The sequence below is a fragment of the Fusarium tjaetaba genome (assembly GCF_013396195.1).
Source record: "Fusarium tjaetaba strain NRRL 66243 chromosome Unknown NRRL66243_c0000063, whole genome shotgun sequence".
NCBI classification, from domain to species: Eukaryota; Fungi; Ascomycota; class Sordariomycetes; order Hypocreales; family Nectriaceae; genus Fusarium; species Fusarium tjaetaba.
Genome location: NW_023501259.1, coordinates 1 through 23881, shown reverse-complemented (window position 1 = coordinate 23881; position 23881 = coordinate 1). Strand labels below are relative to the sequence as shown.

The 23881-nt window shown below is 47.3% G+C and overlaps 14 protein-coding genes across 14 annotated transcripts; 9 read left to right on the top strand and 5 right to left on the bottom strand.

Moving 5' to 3' along the window:
• Positions 1-191: 191 nt before the first annotated feature.
• FTJAE_3155 (NADP(+)-dependent dehydrogenase) lies at positions 192-1103 on the top strand (the record flags this gene model as incomplete). Its single annotated transcript, XM_037349422.1, has 1 exon — positions 192-1103. The coding sequence occupies one exon, from the start codon at positions 192-194 to the stop codon at positions 1101-1103; it is 912 nt and encodes a 303-aa protein (XP_037209547.1).
• Positions 1104-1176: 73 nt separating this feature from the next.
• FTJAE_3154 (uncharacterized protein) lies at positions 1177-2013 on the bottom strand (the record flags this gene model as incomplete). The annotated part of the gene is made up of 1 exon (XM_037349421.1): positions 1177-2013. The coding sequence occupies one exon, from the start codon at positions 2011-2013 to the stop codon at positions 1177-1179; it is 837 nt and encodes a 278-aa protein (XP_037209546.1).
• A 795-nt stretch (positions 2014-2808) lies between these two features.
• On the top strand, positions 2809-3370 carry FTJAE_3153 (uncharacterized protein; the record flags this gene model as incomplete). Its single annotated transcript, XM_037349420.1, has 2 exons — positions 2809-2874; positions 2924-3370. 2 exons carry the CDS (start codon positions 2809-2811, stop codon positions 3368-3370), a joined length of 513 nt encoding a protein of 170 aa, XP_037209545.1.
• Positions 3371-4705: 1335 nt separating this feature from the next.
• FTJAE_3152 (C6 finger domain protein) lies at positions 4706-6427 on the top strand (the record flags this gene model as incomplete). The annotated part of the gene is made up of 1 exon (XM_037349419.1): positions 4706-6427. One exon carries the CDS (start codon positions 4706-4708, stop codon positions 6425-6427), a length of 1722 nt encoding a protein of 573 aa, XP_037209544.1.
• Positions 6428-8995: 2568 nt separating this feature from the next.
• Positions 8996-10152, top strand: FTJAE_3151 (monophenol monooxygenase; the record flags this gene model as incomplete). The annotated part of the gene is made up of 4 exons (XM_037349418.1): positions 8996-9231; positions 9470-9773; positions 9825-9864; positions 9923-10152. The coding sequence occupies 4 exons, from the start codon at positions 8996-8998 to the stop codon at positions 10150-10152; spliced, it is 810 nt and encodes a 269-aa protein (XP_037209543.1).
• Positions 10153-10377: 225 nt separating this feature from the next.
• FTJAE_3150 (uncharacterized protein) lies at positions 10378-10956 on the bottom strand (the record flags this gene model as incomplete). Its single annotated transcript, XM_037349417.1, has 2 exons — positions 10378-10431; positions 10492-10956. 2 exons carry the CDS (start codon positions 10954-10956, stop codon positions 10378-10380), a joined length of 519 nt encoding a protein of 172 aa, XP_037209542.1.
• A 497-nt stretch (positions 10957-11453) lies between these two features.
• On the top strand, positions 11454-12355 carry FTJAE_3149 (monophenol monooxygenase; the record flags this gene model as incomplete). The annotated part of the gene is made up of 2 exons (XM_037349415.1): positions 11454-11683; positions 11740-12355. The coding sequence occupies 2 exons, from the start codon at positions 11454-11456 to the stop codon at positions 12353-12355; spliced, it is 846 nt and encodes a 281-aa protein (XP_037209541.1).
• A 416-nt stretch (positions 12356-12771) lies between these two features.
• Positions 12772-13680, top strand: FTJAE_3148 (glucan endo-1 3-beta-glucosidase A1; the record flags this gene model as incomplete). The annotated part of the gene is made up of 1 exon (XM_037349414.1): positions 12772-13680. The coding sequence occupies one exon, from the start codon at positions 12772-12774 to the stop codon at positions 13678-13680; it is 909 nt and encodes a 302-aa protein (XP_037209540.1).
• A 723-nt stretch (positions 13681-14403) lies between these two features.
• FTJAE_3147 (uncharacterized protein) lies at positions 14404-15663 on the top strand (the record flags this gene model as incomplete). Its single annotated transcript, XM_037349413.1, has 1 exon — positions 14404-15663. The coding sequence occupies one exon, from the start codon at positions 14404-14406 to the stop codon at positions 15661-15663; it is 1260 nt and encodes a 419-aa protein (XP_037209539.1).
• A 441-nt stretch (positions 15664-16104) lies between these two features.
• Positions 16105-16867, top strand: FTJAE_3146 (DAL5-Allantoate and ureidosuccinate permease; the record flags this gene model as incomplete). Its single annotated transcript, XM_037349412.1, has 2 exons — positions 16105-16355; positions 16609-16867. The coding sequence occupies 2 exons, from the start codon at positions 16105-16107 to the stop codon at positions 16865-16867; spliced, it is 510 nt and encodes a 169-aa protein (XP_037209538.1).
• A 442-nt stretch (positions 16868-17309) lies between these two features.
• On the bottom strand, positions 17310-19185 carry FTJAE_3145 (cation diffusion facilitator 1; the record flags this gene model as incomplete). Its single annotated transcript, XM_037349411.1, has 3 exons — positions 17310-17489; positions 17980-18194; positions 18243-19185. 3 exons carry the CDS (start codon positions 19183-19185, stop codon positions 17310-17312), a joined length of 1338 nt encoding a protein of 445 aa, XP_037209537.1.
• A 1567-nt stretch (positions 19186-20752) lies between these two features.
• FTJAE_3144 (cation efflux family) lies at positions 20753-22207 on the top strand (the record flags this gene model as incomplete). The annotated part of the gene is made up of 8 exons (XM_037349410.1): positions 20753-21049; positions 21102-21128; positions 21176-21253; positions 21305-21464; positions 21517-21587; positions 21641-21889; positions 21937-22054; positions 22110-22207. The coding sequence occupies 8 exons, from the start codon at positions 20753-20755 to the stop codon at positions 22205-22207; spliced, it is 1098 nt and encodes a 365-aa protein (XP_037209536.1).
• A 181-nt stretch (positions 22208-22388) lies between these two features.
• On the bottom strand, positions 22389-22815 carry FTJAE_3143 (transporter; the record flags this gene model as incomplete). The annotated part of the gene is made up of 2 exons (XM_037349409.1): positions 22389-22715; positions 22771-22815. 2 exons carry the CDS (start codon positions 22813-22815, stop codon positions 22389-22391), a joined length of 372 nt encoding a protein of 123 aa, XP_037209535.1.
• A 211-nt stretch (positions 22816-23026) lies between these two features.
• Positions 23027-23881, bottom strand: FTJAE_3142 (transporter; the record flags this gene model as incomplete). The annotated part of the gene is made up of 4 exons (XM_037349408.1): positions 23027-23186; positions 23245-23354; positions 23412-23482; positions 23553-23670. Coding segments are annotated over 4 exons (459 nt in total), but the record flags the coding sequence as incomplete, so codon positions are not given.

The following is a 23881-nucleotide window of genomic DNA, read 5'->3' as shown; positions in this document are numbered from 1 at the left end:
TATCTTCTTCTAGCTTCAGTATAGGTACTCCTTTTAGGTCTTAGATATCGGGTTATTCAAGACCGAGAGACAAATCACCCTACGTCATTTGTCCTGCACTCTTTCACCTTTACAAAAACACTGCCCCTTCCCAGCTATATATCCCCAACCCTGTCAATGCTTCAATCGTTACCTACAAGTGGTGTCCGATCATGTCAACCGTAAGGAACCTTCCCGTCGGCGCTGACTTGATAGTCGCCCACCACGCTAACTCTTACGACTACATTTCACCTTTGAAATTGGACTTAACCGGTCAGCATATCCTCATGACTGGTGTAGCAGACACAGGCAGAGTGGGATATGATACTGCTACAGCTTTCGCGCTCGCAGGAGCATCTCGAATTGCATGTTGCGATCTACACGATATATCTGATGACATGATCGGCGAGTTGAAATCAGCTGCGAAACTTGCCAATCGCGAAGAGCCTCTGGTTTTGGTTGACAAAGTTGACATCTCGAGCCAAGAAAGTGTCAAAGCAATGTATGACTCTATAGCTCAAGAGTTCAAGGGGCGACTGGACGTTCTTGTCAACAATGCCGCGCATATGGAACCATACAAGCCTTTTCTTGAGTCTGGCCCTGACATCTACTGGCGAACATGGGAAGTAAATATCCGAGGTCTCTTCAACATGGCACGCGCATTCCTCCCCATACAGCTATCGCGTTATTCCAAATTTGGCAGCTCTTGTACCATTATCAACGTATCGTCATCAGGAGCTCTGAGTGTCCGCCCCGGTAGCGGAAGTTATCGAATCTCCAAGCTCGCAGTGCTTCGATGGACGGAGTCGCTGCAAGTCGAATACGGAAAACAGGGACTTTTAGCTCTCTGTGTCAACCCTGGAGCGATCAAAACAAAGATCACCGAAGGGGCGCCTGAAGCAGTCAGGAATGCACTTCCTCATCGGCCAGATATAGCTGGTGATACGATTGCTTGGCTAGCTTCTGAGCGCAGGGATTGGCTTGGTGGAAGATATGTGAGTTGCCCATGGGATATGGAGGAGCTTCTTGCTAAGAAGGATGAGATTATTAATGAGGATAAACTTAAGTTGAGAATGGTTGTTTGATCTTGTGTTCATAATACTACTAATTCTCCTTCCAAGTTACACAGTCTGACTGCATTATTCTCTTATCCAATGATTACTCCACAACATCTCGAGTGATAACCCACAGCTTCTTTGAGAAAGGGCCCTTCGAAACCCATGTGATATGCATGCCCGAAGCCAAACCAATTGCATCGCCTGCCCTGAAGTTATGCTTCTTTCCACTAAGTGTTTCTGTGACCTCAACTTCACCCTCAAGCAGAAGAATAGTTTCGTCGCCAAGTACCCCAGTATAAGGTGTCGTCATAGTTCCATCTTCAGTCAGATCAGAAGCCGCAATCCCCTTTCCAGATCTCCAGACTCCACTCAGCATGGTTCCAGTTGATCCTCCATTACGAATGAAGTACAACTCGCCAGCCACAAGATCTCCTTCCTTGGGCTCAGTGAAATTGTAGTCAACCCAGTCGGGACTGTCACTGACGTGGTTGATGAGAAGATCAGTGGGCGGGTTGGCAGCAGCTTTGGTGCCATTCCAGATACACCAGTACTTCTTGAAGAAAGGAGCGTCAATCTCCCAGTAAACCTCAAGTCCTTTGGGAGAGCTGATGATTGATCCAGGACCAACTTTGTGTTTAGCACCAGTCGAGACCACTGTCAAGGTGGCGGACCCGTCAATAACGCATGCAGTCTCGTCGCCCAAGGGGGAGGAATAGGTGAGGTTGTGCGACCCGTCGCTGTTGGCACCTGGGGACGTGGCACTCGTTCTCCAGAATCCGGAGGTGAGATCGCCAGAAGTGCCAAAGGTTCGGGCAATGGTCACCTCGCCGTGAACCTGCTTGCCCAGCTTGGGCTCTTCCCATTCGAAGTTTGTCCAAGTGCTGTCAGGGGAGGATTGTTTGCCGCCGTGGACAACGTGAGTGGTTGGTTGAGACATGGTGATAGTATGATAGATTGGTAGAATTGGTATCCGGTTATTTATTGATTGGTAGTTAAGAAGGTTCTGAGTTCAAATGATGGATATACTCGAACCTATTTGTACTTGATCGCGAGTACTGTATTGCGGCTATAGCTATGCTTCCAACGCCCGCGAGACCATGTCAGCTCTAGCAAGTATCTCATTTGCGACATCAAAGCGTAAGTCTGTCACTATTGACTGTGTGGTCAATGATAATTTGGCTGTATCTGTCCCACTATTGGTCAGATTTCCGGCCGTCCATATACTCTCCCCGAAGTCCTGAAATAAGGTTGAGGACAACATGGGGTAGGATGGGATCCCCTCTCGGTGAGCCGGTGCGGGGTGCACAGCTTTGATACTATTTGTCCAATCTCCGATGGCCAGAATCTGTGCGGTAGGATGTTTTCTGTTTGTTTCTGGTAGATCTAGCCAGGGCATGTAGATTCTGATTGTGTGTTTTTCCCAAACTGGAAATTTTACTGCTTTGTTCAAGAACATGCATGCGGTCGGAAACACAGCCAATGAAAATGAGTGGAAAACAAATACCCGGGACTAACGAGCTCGCCAGACAGCCGATATGTTCAGACCATTCCGCTTATGGAATCGCTCAACATGATCCCAAGACCAGTCTCGCCGAGATAGATAGAGATAATATTTATAGCAGGCCTTTTCTAGACTTTATTTCAACACACAATTACAGATCTGATCACGTTCCTCTTCATTTTCATTTCAATCCAACTTTCAATCCAATTTTCAAACAACAAGGACGACAAAATGCCTATCTACCTAAGCATGCAACGCGTTCGCTTCTCGAGCCCAGACGCCTATGAGAAATTCAAGGTATGTCTTGGAAAACAATCTGCGGTTCACCTCGACTGATAGACTTCAGGTGCTATTCGCTGATACTCGCCGTCACCTCATGACCCTTCCTGGTTTTTTGCATCTGACATGGTGGGAGCATCCTGATGATCGAAGCTGGTACAACGAGTGTAGCTTCTGGACCAGCCGAGGCGCTCTCTATGATTGGCACAAAAATACCTATCACAAGTATTGCAAGTCATGGGCCGCAAACGGTGCAATTATGGAGGATATCATTACCAATTTTGAACTTGTCGGCACTCGCCTTATCCGAGTCTGCCCTGTATGCAACAAGGCAGAAGACAAGAAGTACAACCTGGCTGAGGAACAGGCTGTGTTGAAGGAGACATGCCCTCAATGCGGATTCCATTTCCCCATGCTTGAAGAAACACCTTCTAGCTTTGCTGTTTTCAAGGATGTACCTGGCCTACTGATGAACGATAAAGAGGATAAGCAGAAGGAAGAGGCCAAGGCATAAGGTACAAGACACAACATGAGATTAGAACAATAGCTCAAAATAGAAAAACATCTTTAAAATCAATTACTGAGTCGCTTTATAAAGTCATGGCAATATGCGTCTTTGATAGATGATTTAATTTAGATTTATATATTTAGTATATTTTATATAATTATTACAATTATCTACCGTACTATATATTTATCTTGCTTGCTCAGATCCTTTGCGTCTATGTTAAACTTATAGGATATTCTCATTCTCTAATATATCTACTTTATAGAATCAGTCAGGCGATACACTGCGCATAATCATTGGCCCAAACAGTCATACATGGCTCTTTGTCACTGCTGGGACAGTCGGAAAGATAGCCAATTATAATCAATGTATATGAATCAACCATGACATCACACTCGGGCCACCTGCTCGGGCTCACATGACAGGCTCGAGATAAGAGACAACTGGATCTTCATATCAGTGTCCCTTAGATGGCTAGCGCAAACTCAAAACAGGCCGTCAACTGATAGCCGATAGCGAGGTGCCGTGAGAAGCCAATCTTTGAACGATGATTCGTGGGTATGTGCCGGGGTCATGCAAGCTAACACTCGTTGCGGGGCTTACCCCGCGCTTTCCACGGTCTAGACTGTGATAGAGGGCTAGGAGTGAGGAAATACAGCAAACAGGCTTCAGTGGGAGATTAACGACTTTTGGTGGAACCTGTTTGGCTGTTTTTCTTTACCCCGAGTGATGGGTTATCATAGCTGAGGTGCGGGGATGCTGGCTTCATTGGGCCAGTTCATTAGTACCCATACCGAGAATCCCCCGAGATTAGATACGTGACAGAGGGGCTGATATCCGCACAGCCGGTTTTGTGTATGTGTGTACACATGACAGACTTGAAGCTGACACCTCCAGAAACCTTGATTTATCTGCCGTACATAGCTTTTGTTCCAATTTTGGTCGTATACTTCCTGACGCATCATGGCAAGATCAGATACGCCGTCGGCTCATGACTCTTTGCATCAGCGACCTGCTCGAGGTAGAGCTGCCCCTCGATCCCGACTGGGGTGCGCTACTTGTAAGCGGCGGCACGTGAGATGCGATGAGGCATATCCCTCATGTCAACCTTGTTATCGGTTACAGCTCCAATGCTACTATCCACATCGCTCGAAACGAGCCTCGGGACCGCCAAAACATCGACCATTACTTCCTTCCCCTACTGTATCGGGCCCTTCGTTCATCAATCCATCCACTGCTTGCATTTCAGGCTCACCCAACCGACAAAATTCTATCGTCTGTGTACAAGAAGGGAACGAAGGTGTGGCTGAGTTCGATTCATTCTCATGGTCTGATAGTAACATGGCCAGCGACATCATCACCCTTTGCAACAGTTGGGAAGGAGAACTCTTTGGTAGCTCCAAGTCCCTGTCGTGCAGCACTGGCCGTCCAAGTGTTGATCAGGATGTGATGGCTTGCTCTTCAGTCTCAATGATATCTGAGCCTTCGGACCTAGGAGCTTCCAATGATGCAGCGACTCTCTGGAGGGCGGTCATTGGTAGTCCTCCCATTGCCAGTACAATCTCGACACAGACAGAGGATCAATTCCAGCTCGGCAGCCTTGCAGCTCCTGAGAGCTTGGAAAATAGGCACTCGTTAAAGGTCTTTGGCAAGATAATGCAACCACCTGCGGCCATGTTAATGGGGGGCATCAAGAAGTGGCGACACTTGCAACAGTACCTGATGAACTTGGCATCTCAGAACGATGTCGTAATGAGTGCTTTGTTAGGTCTTGATAAGCTTCTTGAGTGGGATAGCATTCGTGACTCTATCACTACGAGATGCGATATTCAAGACCACGTACTGAATTCGTTCAACACAACAACCTGCGCGATTCAACAGGACCTTTCTCAAGTCGAATGCAGCAAGGTCAGCTCCAAGATGGATGATTGGCTAGCTGCTATATTCCTGTTAGCGTGGACTCATGTTCTTCGCGATCGTGTTGAATACGATAGTGGGTGTCTATTCCCCACTGAACTTGCCGATACCATCATTACATGCTCCCATGACTGGAATTGGTACTCGAGACAACTTCTCTCGTGGTTCAATTCCCTCGATAGCAAAGCCTCTCATTTAAGTGGTCCGACTCTTTTATCATCCAAGGCCCTCCAAGTTGTTTCTCAGTACCCTATTCAGATCATCAGTTGCGACTACGAAGAGTCTAAGTACAGAAGAGACTCGCTTGGGGAGGACGAAGACTTCCAACTACTCTCTCAAAGTCCTTTGTCTGAAGTTTCTGAACATGGCGACAGTGGGATCGTCGTCCCGGCAAGAAGTCCTTGTGATATAAAGGAGATCATACTCCGCGCAATCCTACAGCCTGCTTCGGAGTGGTATCTGAAAACGCAAGCGTATTGCCGCCAGATCAGCTCCCTTGACAAGCACCACTGCAATCGATTTACCCCAGACGCGGAGATGAGAGTTTCTCTAGAGGGTAAACGAATTCACAGCAAGCTCTGGGACCTGTGGGCGCAGTGTCCTTCCGTGATATCCTTGTCCACGGCTGAACTGTCGATGTCAGTGGCTGCCGATGTCGCCATGAGGGTACGAGAGGTTTCCAACGTATACCTAGCGAGCTTCTGGATCTTATTCGTTTATCTCCATCGCATCTGTTGGTGGCATCTTCCGCACACTGAAGCGGTAACGGGCGCACTGGAAAAGACGTGGGAACACATGAAGAATTCGTATGGGGAGTCGGACGACAGGATCCAAGAGAAGACAGTGCATCCTGCTCTAATGTGGCCAGTTTTTGTTTTTGGGGCAGAATGCAAGGCTGGTGAACACCGCATTTGGGCCATTGAACAACTCAAGGCCTTGGGAAGAGCGAGACCGGTACTGAAGTCTGAGGCCCAGAGTCCAGAGAATTTACCAGCATTTCGTATCAGCCACGGAGCCACAAAGAATGCGAAGCGGGCTGCGCTTTTGCTCGAGGCACTTACTCGAAAACAAGAGGAGACAAATTGCAGAGTCGATGAGAGGGATCTGGCCATGGACATGTTTAATTGTTATTTCTCAATAGTATAGTTCCGAAGTTAACCTTTAAGGAAAAGTCAGAAAGCAATCCAGTGCTCGGCTTCAATCATTCGTCTGTAGTTCATAAGCAAGCTTACCCCCAAGCTGCCTCTCAATCTATCTTGTTGTCGCACCCTTGAAAGTTTGGCAATAGGCGACTCTGACAATATCTTGGAAACCATGAAGCCCACCAGGCCAAATGCGAAGTTCAGCTGATACCCTATGTTTCCATAGGTGAAACAAAGACAGCTGACTGATAGTGGAATATTCCTCATGAGCCAGCTTCTATGAACGTCGAGGGAAGGCCAATGAGGTGTTCAGTTCGCTTAGGGTTAGTATTATCCCGGCTACCCGGCAGTGTTTACACAACGACATTGCCCAACTAACCGCAATTCTTGGGGCGTTTGCAGCGGCTTGGATATACACTAGATTTGTCGCAAATAAACAAACCTTATTGCCTAGATCATTTCCCTGGCTGACGTCGCCATCCAGTTCTGGTTTAGTAAGAGCCTTGGCATTCTTACCCGTGTCAGACCCTCAGGGCATCAACTCTTACGGACAAGGATCTATGTCATGTTTATTAGGCTTTGGTATACTGATCTACCGATCAGAAGTGATCTTACAGGTAAATATCCCTTGGCAAGGCGCTTGGCATGGATGTTTTGCCGACTTAGCCGCGCTGGGGCCCTTTGAACTAAAGCTTTGAAACTGGGGAGACACAATTGGATTGGATATTCGTAAACGAGTCCTTGGACTTGACTCATGTTTGCTATACAGAAGCTACCTTCAAATTCTTGCTTGATCACTGTAACCACATGTACGAGGCACTATTGACAGCATATCAAGCCTCACATCGAGATACACTTCGCAATTTTGTATCTGGGTCTATCAACCCAACCGACTCCAGGTTACGCGCTGTCCAATGGGAAGTTCGATGAAGCCCTAGGCTTTTGCCCATCTAGAGATCGCAATACGCTCCCCCCTCTTTGACCCTGATGCTTTGGCCAAGAGTTGGTTCTGGACCCTGTGGATCTTAGTTCGTGATGTGGGCGAACCCGACTTGCTTGGGCTAGTTTGCTATCTGCTAAATTACAATGAACGTGCGCCAGAATTTGTCTCCTGATGGTTGCATATGTATGCTCTAGACTCTAGACCTCTTGTCTCTTTCCTCACCTGACCTGTACCATCAGCCGCTGTATCTATGTTTAGAAGCCGAAACTCTATTCAAACGCTCTTTACCCAGTTTCATCCTCGATGTTACCTTTAAATGATCTGATCGCCATTTAGAGTTTATACTTTTCTTTTTTTTTCCCTTCTCAGCTTCAACAACGGTGCTCCAATCCTCCATGGACTTGAGTATCTTAACCCGCGGATTTTTGCTTCCATTGCTTCTCAGGGTGCTTTACTGTTACGTGCATACCATCCACATGGGGCCAATCAGAACTCTGACTGAGCCAAAGCATGCTTGTCCTCCGTTATTTTGAGTTTTAGTATGAAGGACCTGTCTCACGCCACTCCTTCTTGGTCTTCTCCGAAAAGTCCGAATCATGCTTGTAACTTCTCTCTTTTCCAGCGACCGACTTCAGGTCTCGTGCCGTGCTGGCAATGCACCAAATCGAGAAGTTATGTGATTTCCCGTTGCTTTAGTCGGCGTCATGAAGTAAATTCTCAACTTGATTGCTGTCACGATTCAAAATGTATATGTTTGAGTGTGGTGGCTGTAGGGAAGATGCGTTGATTGTTGCTCTTGACTCAACTCCAGAACCTTAGATGACTATAGAAGGCCTGTCAGTTTTGTCTCGTCGGCTCCATCGCCATGTTCCGTTAGACAACCTATGCTGCGACGGGCATCGTGCCGTCTGAAACCCCTCAGTTGATACACTCCCTGTTAACGCGTGGAATATGAGGCGGCAAGTGGTGAAATTGAGTTTTCATATGTCGTTTTCGAGATGTTTTCCGGCCGTCTCTGTAGCATCCTGTCGCTCTGGCATTCCCTTCTCAGTTGCTCAAGAGCGGTTCGAGCTGCGTGAAACCTATGATTGGACGCATCCCCTGTTCATGGGTAGAAAAAGAAGACGCGGTGAGACCGTGACGGTGAGTGACGAAGTGGGTTCTCAGCGTGCCGTTTCCGAGATATGTTCTTGGCCACCCATAGGGCATCTTGTAGTTCTGGCAAGTCCCCCTCTGCCAAGTCTACTATTCAAGAAGTGGTATGGAGGTTGCGACTGTCATCGCTCCACCTGAAACCTATTAGTGGGTATAAACACTATAGATATACCGTCTCTGCGTGGAGACTGACGCGCGGACGCCGCGCGGCTGGTAACAAGAGCGTGGAATCGTGACTCGCTAAGCTTCTGCCAAGAGTTCGACAGATTGAGATCGTGGATCTGTAGTGTTTTGCAGATCATTTCCATAATCATAATTCGGGGGGTTCCTTTTGAGAATCTACTATATTAGACTTATATTCTCCCGTAACTCTATCCAGACAGTTCGCATAGTCTGACTGGTAATCCAAATCAAGCTATCAGATCGTCTCATCAAAGAATTGTTCAATTGACCAAGATCGTCTGCCTTCCAACCATGTTCTTCTCTGTACTTGCCGTTCTGGCTCTGGCACTCCCAGTACCTGCCATATCATCCAGCAACAACACATGCACACCTGAAAAGATTCAGACACGTATTGAATGGGCGAACATGAAAAGTGCTGACCAGCAATCCTACTTGAAGGCAGTAAAGTGTCTTATGCAGCTGCCTGCTCGGACAGGCATAGAGGGTACAGTCACAAGATTTGACGATATGAATGCCATGCATCAGGTGTAGGCGAAGACAATTCACCTTGTCGTCAGTATTCCCCTATCTATTCTATCGGGTTAGAGAATGCATTTCGCTAACTGAGCTTCCTCAATTACAGGCGCAGTTCCTGCCATTTCACCGTCTCTACATACATGTGTACGAACAGCTCTTGAGAGACGAGTGCGGTTACAAGGGCCCAACGCCGTGAGTACTACCACTGCAACTTTCTTTTCCTGTTCCCTTAGCTGACAATATGGGTAGCTGGTGGGACGAAACCCGCGATGCGGGCAATTTCATGGACTCACCGCTCCTTGATCCCGACACAGGATTCGGCGGTAACGGGACTGGTCCAGATAATTGTGTCACTGATGGTCCTTTCGCAAATACCACTCTTCACATTGGTCCCGGCCAAACCTTGACTGATCATTGCTTATCCCGCAAAGTCAACGAGATCAACAGTACCCTCGGCAACGAAACCTATGTTCAGGAGTGCCATGATAAGAGCACCTACCTCGATTTCTGGGAGGCGACCGGTTTCAAAACCCACGGTGCCGGTCATAGTGGAGTAAGTACAACCGGAGTAGATATGTAAATATCCGACTAATCGGGGTTATAGGTTGGCGGAGTCATGGAGGATATCGATGCGAGCCCCGGAGGTAAGTTTATATATTCGGGCGCCGGCCTCGTGTCCCAATTACAGGCTAACCATCTTAGACCCGCTCTTCTATATCCATCACGGTTTCATCGATCGCCTGTGGTGGAAGTGGCAGTCCGAGGACCCTGCCAGTCGCTTATATCAACTGGGAGGCCCTTCCATCCAGGGCGGAACTGAAGAGACGACTCTCGACTACGTCATGACTACCTACGGCATTCGCCCCAATGTTACTGTCAAGGAGGTCATGGATATTCAGGGCGGATTTCTCTGCTACAAGTATGACTACTAAGAGACGGGACAGGTGCTGGAATGCTCTCACTTCATAATGTATTGGTGCTTATATTCTCACATTGTAAATATTTAGTCGCAATAATTCGATAGAGCAGTAGCAGTTATGCTAAATGTTATCAACTAACCAAACCTATGCTCCTCTGTCATGTATTGATCATTAACTTTGAATGGGGCGCATGGAAGAAGAACTGCGATTACCCGAGCCCGGTGCGTCTTAGAGGCGTTAATCCATGTGTGCATAGTTGCCCGCTGAACGATGTGATCCTCCGCGCCACGACTGTTAGCAGTGTTTTAAACGTAAGACCGTCAATCTGTAAGAAAATTATTATGGGCTTACCCCAGGTTTCAAGAGGACCTTTTGGCCACTATCAAGCTCATGATATACCTCTCCCATTACAGAAGTCGAGATATCCAAAGACACTGTTCGATGCATATGACCCACCGCACCAGGGTCGATGTCGAGATTTATCACATTTGCCCCTCCCAGCTCAACCTGTCCTGTTTGAGTGTTCAATCCTGACGAGGGAACGAGAAATTCTGTACCCCGGGTGTAGCTAGTAGGAGAGCTGTGTGAAAGGTGTGCCTTCAGGTCTTGATCATCCGCCAATTCTGCGGGTAGCTTCAGAGTAGCATAAGAGCGTGATGCTGTTCCAAAGCCAGGCACTTCCGCAGTGCATAAATCGGGTGCATCTATGTAAATACTTTCTCCAGTGTTCAGGTCATGGCCTGTTATGTATCGTTTGACTGGTTGAGCGATTGCCGTGATTCCATCCCTAGAGCTTTCTTGTGTGGAGGGACTCATGGTACAGGAGAGATGAGCAGGTATTAAACTGAAATACATATAATATTATGATCAGTCAGCAGTCGTTTACAATTGGGGGACGTAGTAATAAGACACTTGACCTGAGTCATATAATTGCAAGGATGATGCATACTAGGGGAAGAGATTTAAGGAAACTGGAATTTTTTTATTTTCATACCATGGGGTAATGGCGCTTGGGAGGCGAGCAATACCGTAATAGATCTGTTCCGGTCCAATTTCCATTAAATTTACTTGCATAAGGTCTTGGTAGAAGAGTCAACTAGCAAGGTCATTTCATGCATGGCAGAGTCAACCATTAATATCATTTCTTCACACCCAGTTTACAAGGGCAATCACAACTGCTGCATCTACCAATTTCCTTTCTATCGGCTATATGGATTTGAATCTCTAGATGTGCCTGTAGCTATTTTTTCCTGCTGTACAGCAATTGACGTTACATGCGAGATGCCTTTTGGCTTGGAGTCGGGGTCAATGGCATGAGTTTGTTTCTCATCTTGGCTTTTCTGGATGAGACCTGGTACAATCTTGATTTACCTTCATCTGCCCAACCATCGCGAGGCCAAGGTTTCCTCTCTAGGCTGCTGCGACTCACTGGCCTATGGCAGGTGAAGTATCACTCTGGATACTTCGAGTCCGTTTATGATGCCTACAAGAGAGTCCTCCTCATCCTGTCGAAACCTGTCATTCTCCTCGTCCTCGCTGCTTAGTAAGTTTCTTCTGCACTTTTATGTAACAGTCAAAGATCTAACCAAGTATCCCCAGCTTCATGTGCTTTGCATGGGCGATCGGTGTGAATATTTCAACCGCCATCCTCTTTGGTCTTCCTCAGGAAATGGGAGGCTATGGCTACAGCTTTACTCAACTAGGATACCTACACTTTGCTCCAATCGTCGGCGTTTTCCTGGGCGAGATATTTGGTCACTTCTTCAACGACCACCTTACTCGACGCTATGTCCGAAAGCACAACGGTGTTTTTGAGCCTGAGGCTCGTCTCATGACCATCTACATATCGGCTGTCCCCATGATCGCAGGCCTCGTCCTGATGGGACAAGCCCTGAATAAGCATTTGTCAGTGGCAGCAATCGTCGTTGGATGGGGTATGCATGCGTTTGCAATCATGCTCACGTCTGTCGCCGTGGCTTCATACCTTTTGGATGCGTACCCATCTGCCCCTGCAGAAGTCTGTGGTTTGACCAACGTGTTCCGAGCTTTGAGTGGTTTCAGTGTCGGATATTACCAGCAGCCGTGGGGAGCCAAGGTTGGTTACGATGTAAGCTTTGGGACTCAAGCTTGCATTGTAGCCGCGAGTATGATCCTGATCGCGATTGTTCATCGGTTTGGCCATCAGCTCCGTTTGAAGTTTGGCCAGGTTCGGTGAAATAGTGAGGTCTGAGATTAAGAGGGCGCATTGGCGTAGACAGTATGTGGGCCTCGGGGAGTGCGTTTGGCGTCGTTGTGCTAGGTCTGCCTCGGGAAGGTCGTTAAGGTCAAGGTTTTTAATACTCCGAGCCATCCGAGCTCTATTCATCTGCCGAAGTATTATCTCCACATTGAAGTCAAGGAGGGGAGGTGTTTTCTTCTCTAAGTAGGATCAAGCCTGTAAACCTTAATTAATTCTTACTGCTAATAAAAGAAAACAATTATGTTTAATTAAACTCTATATAATTAAAACTTTATTGATAAATCTTATATACTGAGATCTGTTCTCTCTTCAGCAAGGCTATTTGTTTTTGCTGTTCTCTATTCTATATATTCCTTTTTTCTGTTTTAGTCACTCGTTTAAACTTCTTCATCATGCAGTCACTCTTTCTACCCCTTATGGTATTAACCACTGCGGTGGCGAGCCCTGTTTCCAAAATAACGTCACTCGTTAAACCCGGCTTTGCTCCAACATTCATTGAAACCTTCATCGGCTATCCAGGATCGCTTCCCTCATCTTCAAACTGGATCTTTGATCTTGGAACTTCGTACCCAGGCGGAGCAGAACGATGGGGAAATAACGAGTTCGAAACCTACACCAAGGACCCTTCCAACTTATATATAACTGAAGATCAAAACTTGGCTATTACACCACTGTTCAATCAGGGTAAATGGACATCCGCGAGGATAGAAACTCAACGAAGCGATTTTGTTGCTAAAGAAGGAGGGAAATTGCTTGTTGAGGCGCGCCTCAAACTCGGAGGAGCGCCAGCCTCAAAGATGCAAGGCATCTGGCCCGCCTTCTGGGCTTTGGGCAGCGAGTTCAGAGGTAACTACACAAACTGGCCAATGGCTTCAGAGTGGGATATTCTCGAGGCGATCAATGGCGAATCTAAGATTTATTCAACCATCCACTGCGGGTTTGCTCCTGGAGGACCATGCAACGAATATAGCGGAATTGGAAGCGGAGGCAGGGACTTTACTAGGGGCGAGTTCCATACGCTAGGCTTCATGGTTGACAGGAGCATGTGCGGCGAGGGGAAAAATGCGTCTTGGCGGGACGAGTCGCTGAACTGGTTCCTGGATGGAAAGAAAATCTTCAATGTCACAGGTGCGACTGTTGGGGATGAGCCAAGCTGGGTGAAGCTGGCGCATAAGGAGCATTTCCTGCTGCTCAACGTGGCCGTCGGTGGAAACTGGCCTGGCCCACCAAACAACGCTACAATTGATGGGCCCTCGGTTAACATGGAAGTGGATTATGTAGGTGTTTGGAACTCGTTGTAAGAGGATTATATCATCAATCCTGGCTTGTACTTCATTTCCAGTATGTATTTTCGATAGTAACATTTTAAGACTAGCTAGTTTAGGCATTATAACAGTCTATCTAGCAAGCAATTTCTATCCCAAGATCTGAACATGTATCAATAAGCCAAAAGACTCAATGTACATCACTGCGAAGCTGGCATGGCTTTGAACCGAGCAGGTGAGTTCGTTGACCCGTCTCCCTTTGCTTCCGTGGCCGCTGGTGGGGCTTTGGCGGGATTTCAGAACAACGCGTTGTGACAACGCGCTACTGACAGCGCGTCTCAGATGGTGTGCGGGGACAATCGCCTATTCGCTCATGTATCATCCCTCAAGATGGAACTTGGTGATGGTGATGACCTCGGAACGGAAATGAACAGGACATGTCCGCGAGGAGCTTTTGACTTCTCAATCCTGAACAACAGCGCTTGTTCCAGATGTCTTCCGGACGCTTCCGAGCTCAGAACAATGAGCTGATCAGGAATCGGCACACGTCTGTCTTGTTGTGCACGACAGCTTCTGGCCAGTCCACAATGCGCCTGTTTTATATGCGAAGTCCACGATAAGAGCCACGATTAGTTCATCTTACTTATCCCTTCCGTTTCTATCTAGAATGTGCTTGTGCACATACGTTCGTGAGACATATTCGTTATCATAATCGCGACAGACATCTTTCACATTGACTGTCTTGTCGGCGCCAAAAACATGGCACAAACTCATTCTCCTGCGGGATTTCGCGATTACATCCCGGCCGCGGATGCCCCAAGAAGCATACAACTGGCAGAGTCTGACACCTACCAGTGGGCTGGCCATCGATGCTCAGAGCCATTCATGATCGGGTGGATGAAGGCTTGGAAAGAACGCTACGATGAGCCTTATCGGGGCATCACAGCAGATGGAAAGGTGATCCCCAATCTGTTCCGTCTGGCAGACAAAAATGAGAACTTCGGTGCTCCAATGCATGCTGTGGAGGCTGCCCAGAACGCCATCATTGTTGCCTCAGAAGAGGAAAGAGAGAAACTTCTGAGACCGGTTGATGCACCAGAGTGGCGGTTTTGGATGAATCCCGAGATTTATGTTTTCAAGCATGGTGTGCGACTGGAAGAAGCTTCCAAGGATCTTGTCGCAGCTTTACATGCTCTCATGCAAGCGAGTTTATCAGCCGAGGGGTATGAAAAGGCTCATGGTTGTATGAAAGTCAATCAATTCCTCGGCGAGGTAGTTAATGGCACTAAAGTTCTAAACGAGAACTCTTACAACTTTGTCATCTTCGGCAAACCATCCCCAGAAGAGCCGTGGGGCTGCCAGATATTCGGCCACCACCTCTGCATGAATTGCTTCATTGTCGGAACGCAGATGGTGGTGTCGCCTGTTTTTATGGGTGCTGAGCCTAACATCATTGACGCAGGTCCTCATGAGGGTCTTGAGCTTTTTGTTGATCAAGAACAGACTGCCCTCAACCTTATGCAGTCGCTTCAGCCTGAAATTCAAAAAGACGTTCAGATCTACAAGAAGCTGAGTGGCGACGAGTACCCTCCGGGACGATGGCATCGAGCAGATCAGCGACATCTCGGAGGTGCTTTTCAAGACAACCGTATAGTCCCATACGAGGGTGTCAGTGTGACAACATTCTCCGAGCCTCAACAGGCCGCGGTCCGCAAATTGCTCAAACTAAGTCTGAACTATCTCCCGGAGAAAGCACTAGCCTCCCACCTTGAACAAATTGCTAGCCACTGGGATGGCACGTGGTTCTGTTGGATTGGTGGATTTGGAGACACAGATGCCTTTTACTACAAGGTGCATTCTCCGGTCATCATGTTTGAGTTTGATCATCATTCGGGCGTCTTTCTCAACAATAAGGAGCCTCTTCCCTTTCACATTCACACTCTCGTCAGAACCCCAAATGGTAATGATTATGGGAAGCAGCTTTTGAGACAATATCAGGAGCGGATGAATAGAGTGTAGTCGCTATACTACAGATGCATTGCTGTGAACAACTGCCCCTGCAGATCTGGATGGAAATTACGGAGTTAAGGTATCTTGAAGTCGAGCGCCACTTACAGTCAATGCTTCAATCTCCGCTCGTATTCTATACGGTATATCAACACCCTCTAAATAGAGTTTTTTATCTATCGAGTGTCCACAATTAAACTTTTACCATTGTTCGGTAGTACAACTCCGCGTCAGTTGAAGCTCATCATTTCCTTTATTGAGCGGACTTTTGGCGTCCTAGCTTTCGGCATCCCATTTACATCAAGTCCGATCACATCACATCATAGCAACAGATATTGGTCTAAGAGAAGTACAAATACTAGACGTTACTGTGAGCCTAAGAAATGATCGAGCAAGCAAATTCAGCTTTTCTTCCTAAATCAAAACCACCTCACACAGTTTTCACAATACAAAATGTCCTCACCCCCTTCATCTGACATACCTTGGTTATTCAATGGCAAAAGTGCCATTGCGACAGGAGGCTCTCGCGGTATTGGGCAAGCCATTTCCATTCACCTGGCACGTAAGGGCCTCAGCAATCTGGCGATCACATATGCAAGCAAGATCGAGGCTACAGAGGAAACGCTGAAGAGATGCCAGGAACTTGGCGTGGAGCAACGAATCGCCATCAAAGCAGACGCCCTTGATCCTCGATCCTCAGTTTGGTCCTAAAACCATTGCCGAGGTGGTCAAAAGACTAGACACTATAGTTGTCGATATCCTTGTTAACAATGCCGTCTTGGCTAACCCTGCCAAAGTATTGCCGATTAAAGACACAACCTTGGATGTGTTTCTCTAGATAATGCATCCAAACGTTTCCGGTCCGGTTTCCGTCACAACGGCCCTGCTACCTCATCTTCCCGACTACGAAGGCCGAGTGATAAAAATCTCAAGCGTCTTAGCCTACCAAGCCAATAGCGATCCAACTGTCGCATATGGAGCTAGCAAAACCGCTCTCCAGAGCTACACCCGCGCCTTTGCCGAAAACTTCTCCAAGTCGAAGAAAGCAACGTTCAGCAGTGTCATTGTGGACCTGACAGCCACAGACTCGATCAAAGCCAGCCAGCACATGATGCCACCAGACTTTCTCGATGGGCAGATCCGAGACACTACTACAGGAGAAAGAATTGGTGTTCCCGGCGATATCGCCTATATCGTGAGCTTCGTTGCAAGTTAAGAGGGTCGTTGGGTTAACGGTGCTGCTGTAAGTGCTAATGGCGGTAATAAGCTTGTTATATCTGCCCTTGGCTAAAGCTCAATGGCTAGGACTTGGTTATAGAGGTTCCATTTAATCAAGTGTCCAGTCTTTACTGACATGGGAATGCTGGATACCGATACAGAACGGAAAGGTGTAGAAGAAACACAGTTGACAAACGAACCATGTCCCAGCAACGCGACATCCATCATCAAATGTATGGCACGGATGCAAGTACAAAGCTGACGCCCATCAGTGGTGCACGACAAGCTTTTAACCTGGAGAACTCCAGATCTCAACTGGTTTAGTCCTTGATAAATGTCATCAAGGCGAACAAGTTGCAACAGCCAGGGGAGAAGCGAAAGCCAACTGAACAGCCCTAGAGCTGACTGAAGATGATCTACCCCAGACCAATATGGCCTTGCTACAAGGTTGAGGGTTCAGGCTTGAAAGCGGCAAGCCTAGGTGAGAGCGGTGGTATAGGATCACTGCCTCGTGCAAGCTCAGATTTTGCGGGACTGGACAGACCAACGAGGCAACTAGAGTAAGGCAGAACTGGAAGCCACCAGATCCTGGGTCGTTCACTCCCAAGCGAATGCAGTATCTGGGTCACAATTAGCTTAGTTTGTTTATTCCTTGCACCATGGGGCAGAGGGGCTGGTTATCCCATTACACGTTGGCCCTCTTAAACATGCGCGACACCGTCGTTAACATCTTCAACATAACGTCCAATGTCAGCGCCAACGATGAACGGGTAGGCCTTTACAAAAAGTCTTGTTCTCTCTAACCTAGTGGACTTAACCGACCTGCATCATCCTGGCTTGACTTTCCCAGGGTGTCCTGGCGAGCCTATTGTTCTTACGAAGATTTCAAGTCCAATCAATCGAACTCTAATTCCTAGCAGGACACAGGATCACCGTCGGTTCATATTGTGCATGGTGGGCATTTATGCTTGTATTTGTACTGTACATATCTCCACAGCCGCACTTTGACAGAGCAATGCAGTTTAGGTTACATCAGCTTTTTCAGATTATGTTCCTGAGTAGCCTTGTTAGCAAAATGAGACTTGGGCAAGCATGAGTTGATGAACTTACTGGCTTATGACTAGTTTCATAGTCGATGTGCACAAAGGCACGCTCAATGACGGGCAGCTTCTCTAGCTTAATCTGGAGGTCTTCCGCAATGTCATGCGCTACTTCAACTCGCTCGTTGCGATCAATCACTATGTCGACCTCCGCAACAAGCCGGGGGCCTGAGTAGTAAGCCCTCACTGTATCGACCTTTTCTATGAGAGGCGAGTGTGTCATCGCTAAACAGTCGGTATTCACCTTATCAGCCATTTGGGGATTATACTCACAGATATATGTGATGAGCTGCAGGACGTCCTTGTCCGCAGTTACACCGATCATCAGTTGAAACTCGTCGTATGCGGTATGGAGCCAGAGGCCAGCGATGAGAACAGATAAAATGATGGCGCCCATCGGGTCAATCCACCACTTCAGTCTAGAGCCACCGACAGATGTGAGGATGCCAAAACCGTTGATAAAGAGATCATTTCGGTGATCACGCCAGAGTATATCAACCTGACTGTAGATATCCTTTACAGTCCAACATAGGAAGAAGAGTCCCAGCTTGGTAGCAAAGGCGACAATCACGGCGATGACCGAGGGCAAATGGAATTTGTTAGTCTCCTCCTCCGATCCGGCAGCGAGGTCACGGGCAGACATGACGATAAGCACCATTGAGACGGAAAACATAATGAAAGAGAAAACGATATTGCCAGCGGTCGAGATACGCGTTCTGCCCGAGGGATATTTACTCGGATCGACTTTGTTGACAGCCCGGTGAGCCATGTACAGCATGATACCAGACATGGGATCAAAGACAGAGTCGGCCATGGTTGTGAAAAGCGATAGAGAGCTGGATGAGATAGCGCCATATAGCTGGAGACCCGAGAGTATGATGTTGGCCACCAAAGAACCATTGACGCAGATGCCGTACATGAGTGTGTTGGCGCCGTGAGCCTCTGTCACCTCCTGCTCATGCTCCTCTACCGACTTGAGCATGGCTCGGATGCTCTGATTCTGTGTTTCATAAAATTCCTGTAACGGGTGGTTCTTCTTAAGACCCAGGTGACGCTTACGTGAAGGATTGGCTCCCGGCATATCGGATTCGTGCTTGATGTGCGCGGATAGACCCAAAGGATCATCGATATCATGTTGGACCTCGACATCTCTTCCTTGTAGGTGAGCGCGGGTATGTACTGAGCTCATCGTGATCTTCTCTGTCTGGTCGACCATGTTGGGTAGTAAGTTTCAGAACGGATAATGAGAAGAAAGAAACAAGAAACAAACAAAGCAAGGATATAATAGAGGGCAAAACGCACGACTCATATGACAGGTAATTGCAGGTTTCTGTCTCTCCAAATACAGGGAGCCATCTTCCCGGAGATTATTCTGTCATTCCTTCCCACAAAATAGTGGCGTCTGAGCATGGCGACAACACCGACGTTGGCATGTACCAGGACGCTAATCACCTTAGGCTGACTTGGCAGACCAGCCCTGCCAGCCCATCATGTCTGCTCCACAATTAGCCGGCATTACCAAGATTCCGGATAAAGTCTATCTCAATTAAAGACATATCAGGCTATAAATAATTTGAGAATAAAGGCAATTCTTACCTACAATTGTTATTTTTATCTTGTCATAAGTAGTCAAATACATTTACTCCATTAACTAGTAAGTCTGAGAGGAGGGGTCAGAGGTGAGAACAGAGTGATCTACAGATGGTGGGCTCGGTCTTTAGGCAATAATTTCGCCGATGAAATTTAGATCTCACGGAAACGGTCCAAACCGCTTAGTAATAGGGAATATCCGTTTCCGAATCCACTATTCTGCCAAGCCTAGACCAGATCGGGAGCCGTGCGCCGCCACTTAAGCTTCTTGCTGGCCTGTTGAAAAAAGGGTGTAATGCATTCAAGCTGTACTCCGTAGAGATGACGACAATCTCACACTCCCGAGTCTTGCGCCCTTCTAGGTTTTTCTTTTTCGAGGTTCTTAAAATCTGGAACGGGTCGCTTAGCACTTAGTATCCAGCAAGCGGTGTAGCTCAAGTTCTGTCTCTTCATATAAACCCTTTTCAAGACAACTACCCTATTGTGGCTACAGCGTATTTGTTTACTGACGACAGGAAGCACCCAAGTCATAACTCCAGTACAGTCTCTCTCCTAACGCTTCTGTAGTAGTAACGAAATAAAACAGCGGATATATCACTAGATGCTAAGGTGACACTGCAATGAGAGAAGTGTCTCAGGCATATGCAGTGATTCGCCATCAAAACAAATCATCTCGTCTCGATAAATGACAGCCTCAATACTACGACAGATCTCTGCAACCCAGGCTGTGCATAATCAAAACCCACAGTGTCATTCTAACCAAGGACAACTTAGGTATATTTTTTCCGGGTAATATTTCTTTTCAAGCTGTCTTATTGGTTTCCGTTGTTCCGCCTGGTTCCAGCTCGCTAGGATCTACCCCCGCGTTACGGTGCCGCTTAGCCGAGATCTACTTGCTGTGCAACGGTTCCAAATCATATTACACGTAGCTAGCGAAATCATGGAGCAGCATCCCTTCGGTGTAATAAAAGCCACACGGCCGAAAAAGCCTGCTTTGGCTATTGTCCATTCATCTATATGTATATCTAGGTGGCTCTTTCCTGGATTGCCAAGATATCACTATTCCATCAAAACTTGCACCACATTCCCAAAAGCTTCCAAGAAGTCAAAAGTATACCCCCTTTGAACACTACATTCCACTTCTACTCGCCTTGGTACCATTCTCTACGCCATCCTCCCTGCAACACTCCATCATGGAGGAAGCCACCGACCCTTTCAACCTCACATCCCGACGACGGGAAGATGTGACAAAAGAACAAATCGAAAACGATTACCCACAAGGCGATGCACGCTTACTTCAGAAGTTCTATACCCGACAAAATAAGCTTATAGACCAGTTTCTAGGCGTCGATGACGAAGAGAGGGCACAGGCCGAGGAAGAGGCTCGAGTAGCAGGCAAGATCAAGTTTGCAGTTAACGCATCCTTTGTAGTCAACTTTTGCCTTTTCGTTATTCAGTTATATGCAGCTATCTCGACGGGATCATTGGCGGTATGAGCGTATGTCTAGTAAAGTACAGGCATGCAGCTAACTTGGGTCACAGCTATTTGCCACAGCCGCAGATGCGTTTGTAGGTAAAATTTGCTGATTAAGTGACGTGTCCTAACGCCGACGCAGATGGATCTTGTTTCCTCTTTTGTGATGCTCATCACGTCTTGGCTGGCGGCTCGACCCAGCATCTACAAATATCCTGTTGTATGTCATATTATCCCTGGGTCCTTGAGGCTGAAACTCACGGCGTTCTAGGGTCGGACACGGATTGAAACCATTGGAGTCATCCTTTTCTGCGCCCTCATGACAACGGTTGCGGTACAGCTTCTGATCGAATCGGCTAGAACATTGGGTACCGGCAAGACCGAGTCTGAGGAGCTTCACTTGATACCTATTATTTTTGTTTGTGTTGCCAGTGAGTCACAGTCGAAGTCGCAAACGGCTGTTGCTAATGGATGACATTCTAGTCTTCAGCAAGGCGTCTCTCATGTTGTACTGCATGACTTACCGAAAGTACCCATCAGTCCATGTGTTCTTTGTAAGTCTGATGGAGGCCACTCCCAATGGGCTATGTTGCTCACCATTCGGTAGATTGACCACCGCAACGACATTGCCGTCAACAGCTTTGGTCTTATCATGTCGGTTGTAGGTGACAAGTTCATCTGGTACCTGGACCCAATCGGCGCCATTTGTATCGCACTTCTGATCCTTTTCTCGTGGATCTCCAATGCTTTTGGGCAAATCTGGTTGTTGGTGGGCAAGGCAGCGCCTCAAGAGTTTATTGCCAAATTGATCTACATGAGCATAACACATGACGACCAGATATCTATGGTCGAGACTGTAAGCAGAAAAACCAGGTAAACTCATAAGAAACTAACAGATGCCAGTGTCGCGCATATCATGCCGGGCAAAAGTACTATGTTGAGGTGGACATAGTCATGGATGAGCAAACATCCCTCAAGATCAGCCATGACGTTGCCCAGTCGCTGCAGCGAAAGATTGAAGGTAAATTTCTTTTATTGTCCTTGCAGACCATGCACAGATGCTCATCTATTTGCAGGGCTTGGGGATGTTGAGCGGGCATTTGTTCACGTTGATTATGAGTATGAACATAACATTCACGAAGAGCACAAGCCACTTTATGACAGGAAGGTTTAATGTAAGCCGGATTTGAACAATGGTGCAATGTGGAGTGCTCTGAAGACGAAAGACTTTTTGTATTTATTACATCATCTACTATACCCTGCTGCTGACCTTTCATATTCCTCGAACAGCTCCCCGCTAAGAGATGCATCGTCCTCAAGTATAGTGACTAGCATCTGTAAATGTTCTGCCAGGCTCAAGTTATCTCATTAATCCTCTCGCCCTCGGAGTTCTTGTCCTCGATGTGTGCCAGTCCAGTATGGACCTCAGTAGACTTGTCATCTAAAGTATCTGCACCAAGCTTCTCATTGACTGCCTCTTCATTCTCCTCTTCCTCAATGGCCCTCTTATACAGACCAGCTTTAATATCTCGTCTCCAGAGGAATTGGCCAACCATGAATAGAGTAAGATAACAACAGGTGAGAGCGACGTTTGCCGAGAAGCCCTTGGTCCACCGTGGCCCTTGAGTGATAGGGAAAGCGACAACGTTGTACCAGGTGAAGAATGCCCAGCCGACAGTCATCTGAGTATCCCTTAGCTTCGAAAAAAAAAAGCAGTTGAAGGGTTAATCAACTTACCATGGCACCAGTAGTGAAGCTCCTTGCTTCGTTATCGTCCTTCATGATTAGATGCACCCATGGGAAAAGCAATGGGGTGATGTAAGAACTTATGCCAAGGAGAAAATATGCGGCAAAGTGCAAGCCGGGAGGGATGTTCTAAACTAACAGGGTCGAGTGACAAAAGAGGAGGACAGTCCCTGCGAAACAAAAAGGCACCCAAATCGGATACACCCTGATAAAACGTGAGCTCATGATACAAAGAGGCCGGTAAAGCTCATGGTACTGACATGACAAGCGAAGGTACAGTGATACCGACGACAATGGCCAGTGCTTGTACTCCAGTGGGCAGGATGTCGATCATCTCCACAGAGTATTGGCCAGTGGACTTCACCCAAACGATCATCTGGCCGGCAACCCAAGTAGTCAGCTGGAAGCTAGGATGTTTATTAGAACCAAAAGCGAGGAGATCAGCCGAGAATATATGCGACTCACCAGACATAGGTGCACACGGCGATGTAAAAGTGCCACTTGCGGAAGACACGCTTCAGCATCTTCTTGCCGATCTTCTTGCTCTTCCTCATCCCATCGTCTTGCATACGTGCCTGAGCAAGCTTTTAGTCGTCTTCACTGAGCCACCAGACACGAGGGCTGGTAGTTACATGGATAGAGAAAAAAGCCGGCGATGGCAATGGGTAGGGAAATGATGCCATCGATAATAAAGACCCAGCGCCTGAAGTAGAGAGTCAGAGAGCTACGAGAAGTAGGGAACGAATTTTGATCAACTCACCAGCCAGCCATACCTCCCTTTCCGTCGAGACCAGCATGAGCGGCAGCTTGCATGTAGCCACCAAACATGGCACCGATATTGCTTGAAATATACCAGACTCCAGCACGCTTGAACACCTCGTCAGATCGATACTAAGAGGAAAGAATATATAAAGAGCCAGTCACAGCAGGGGTCTTGAAAAGCCCTATAAGGAATCGCATACTGTAGATCATCAGTGTGCTATTATTGCGATACTAAATAAAAGTAATAATAGACTAGAAAGTCTTATAAATAGGCAGACCTTAATAAGTATATTTAAGACCAGAAATAAGCAGTTTATAGGGAATTTTTATTATAAAATAA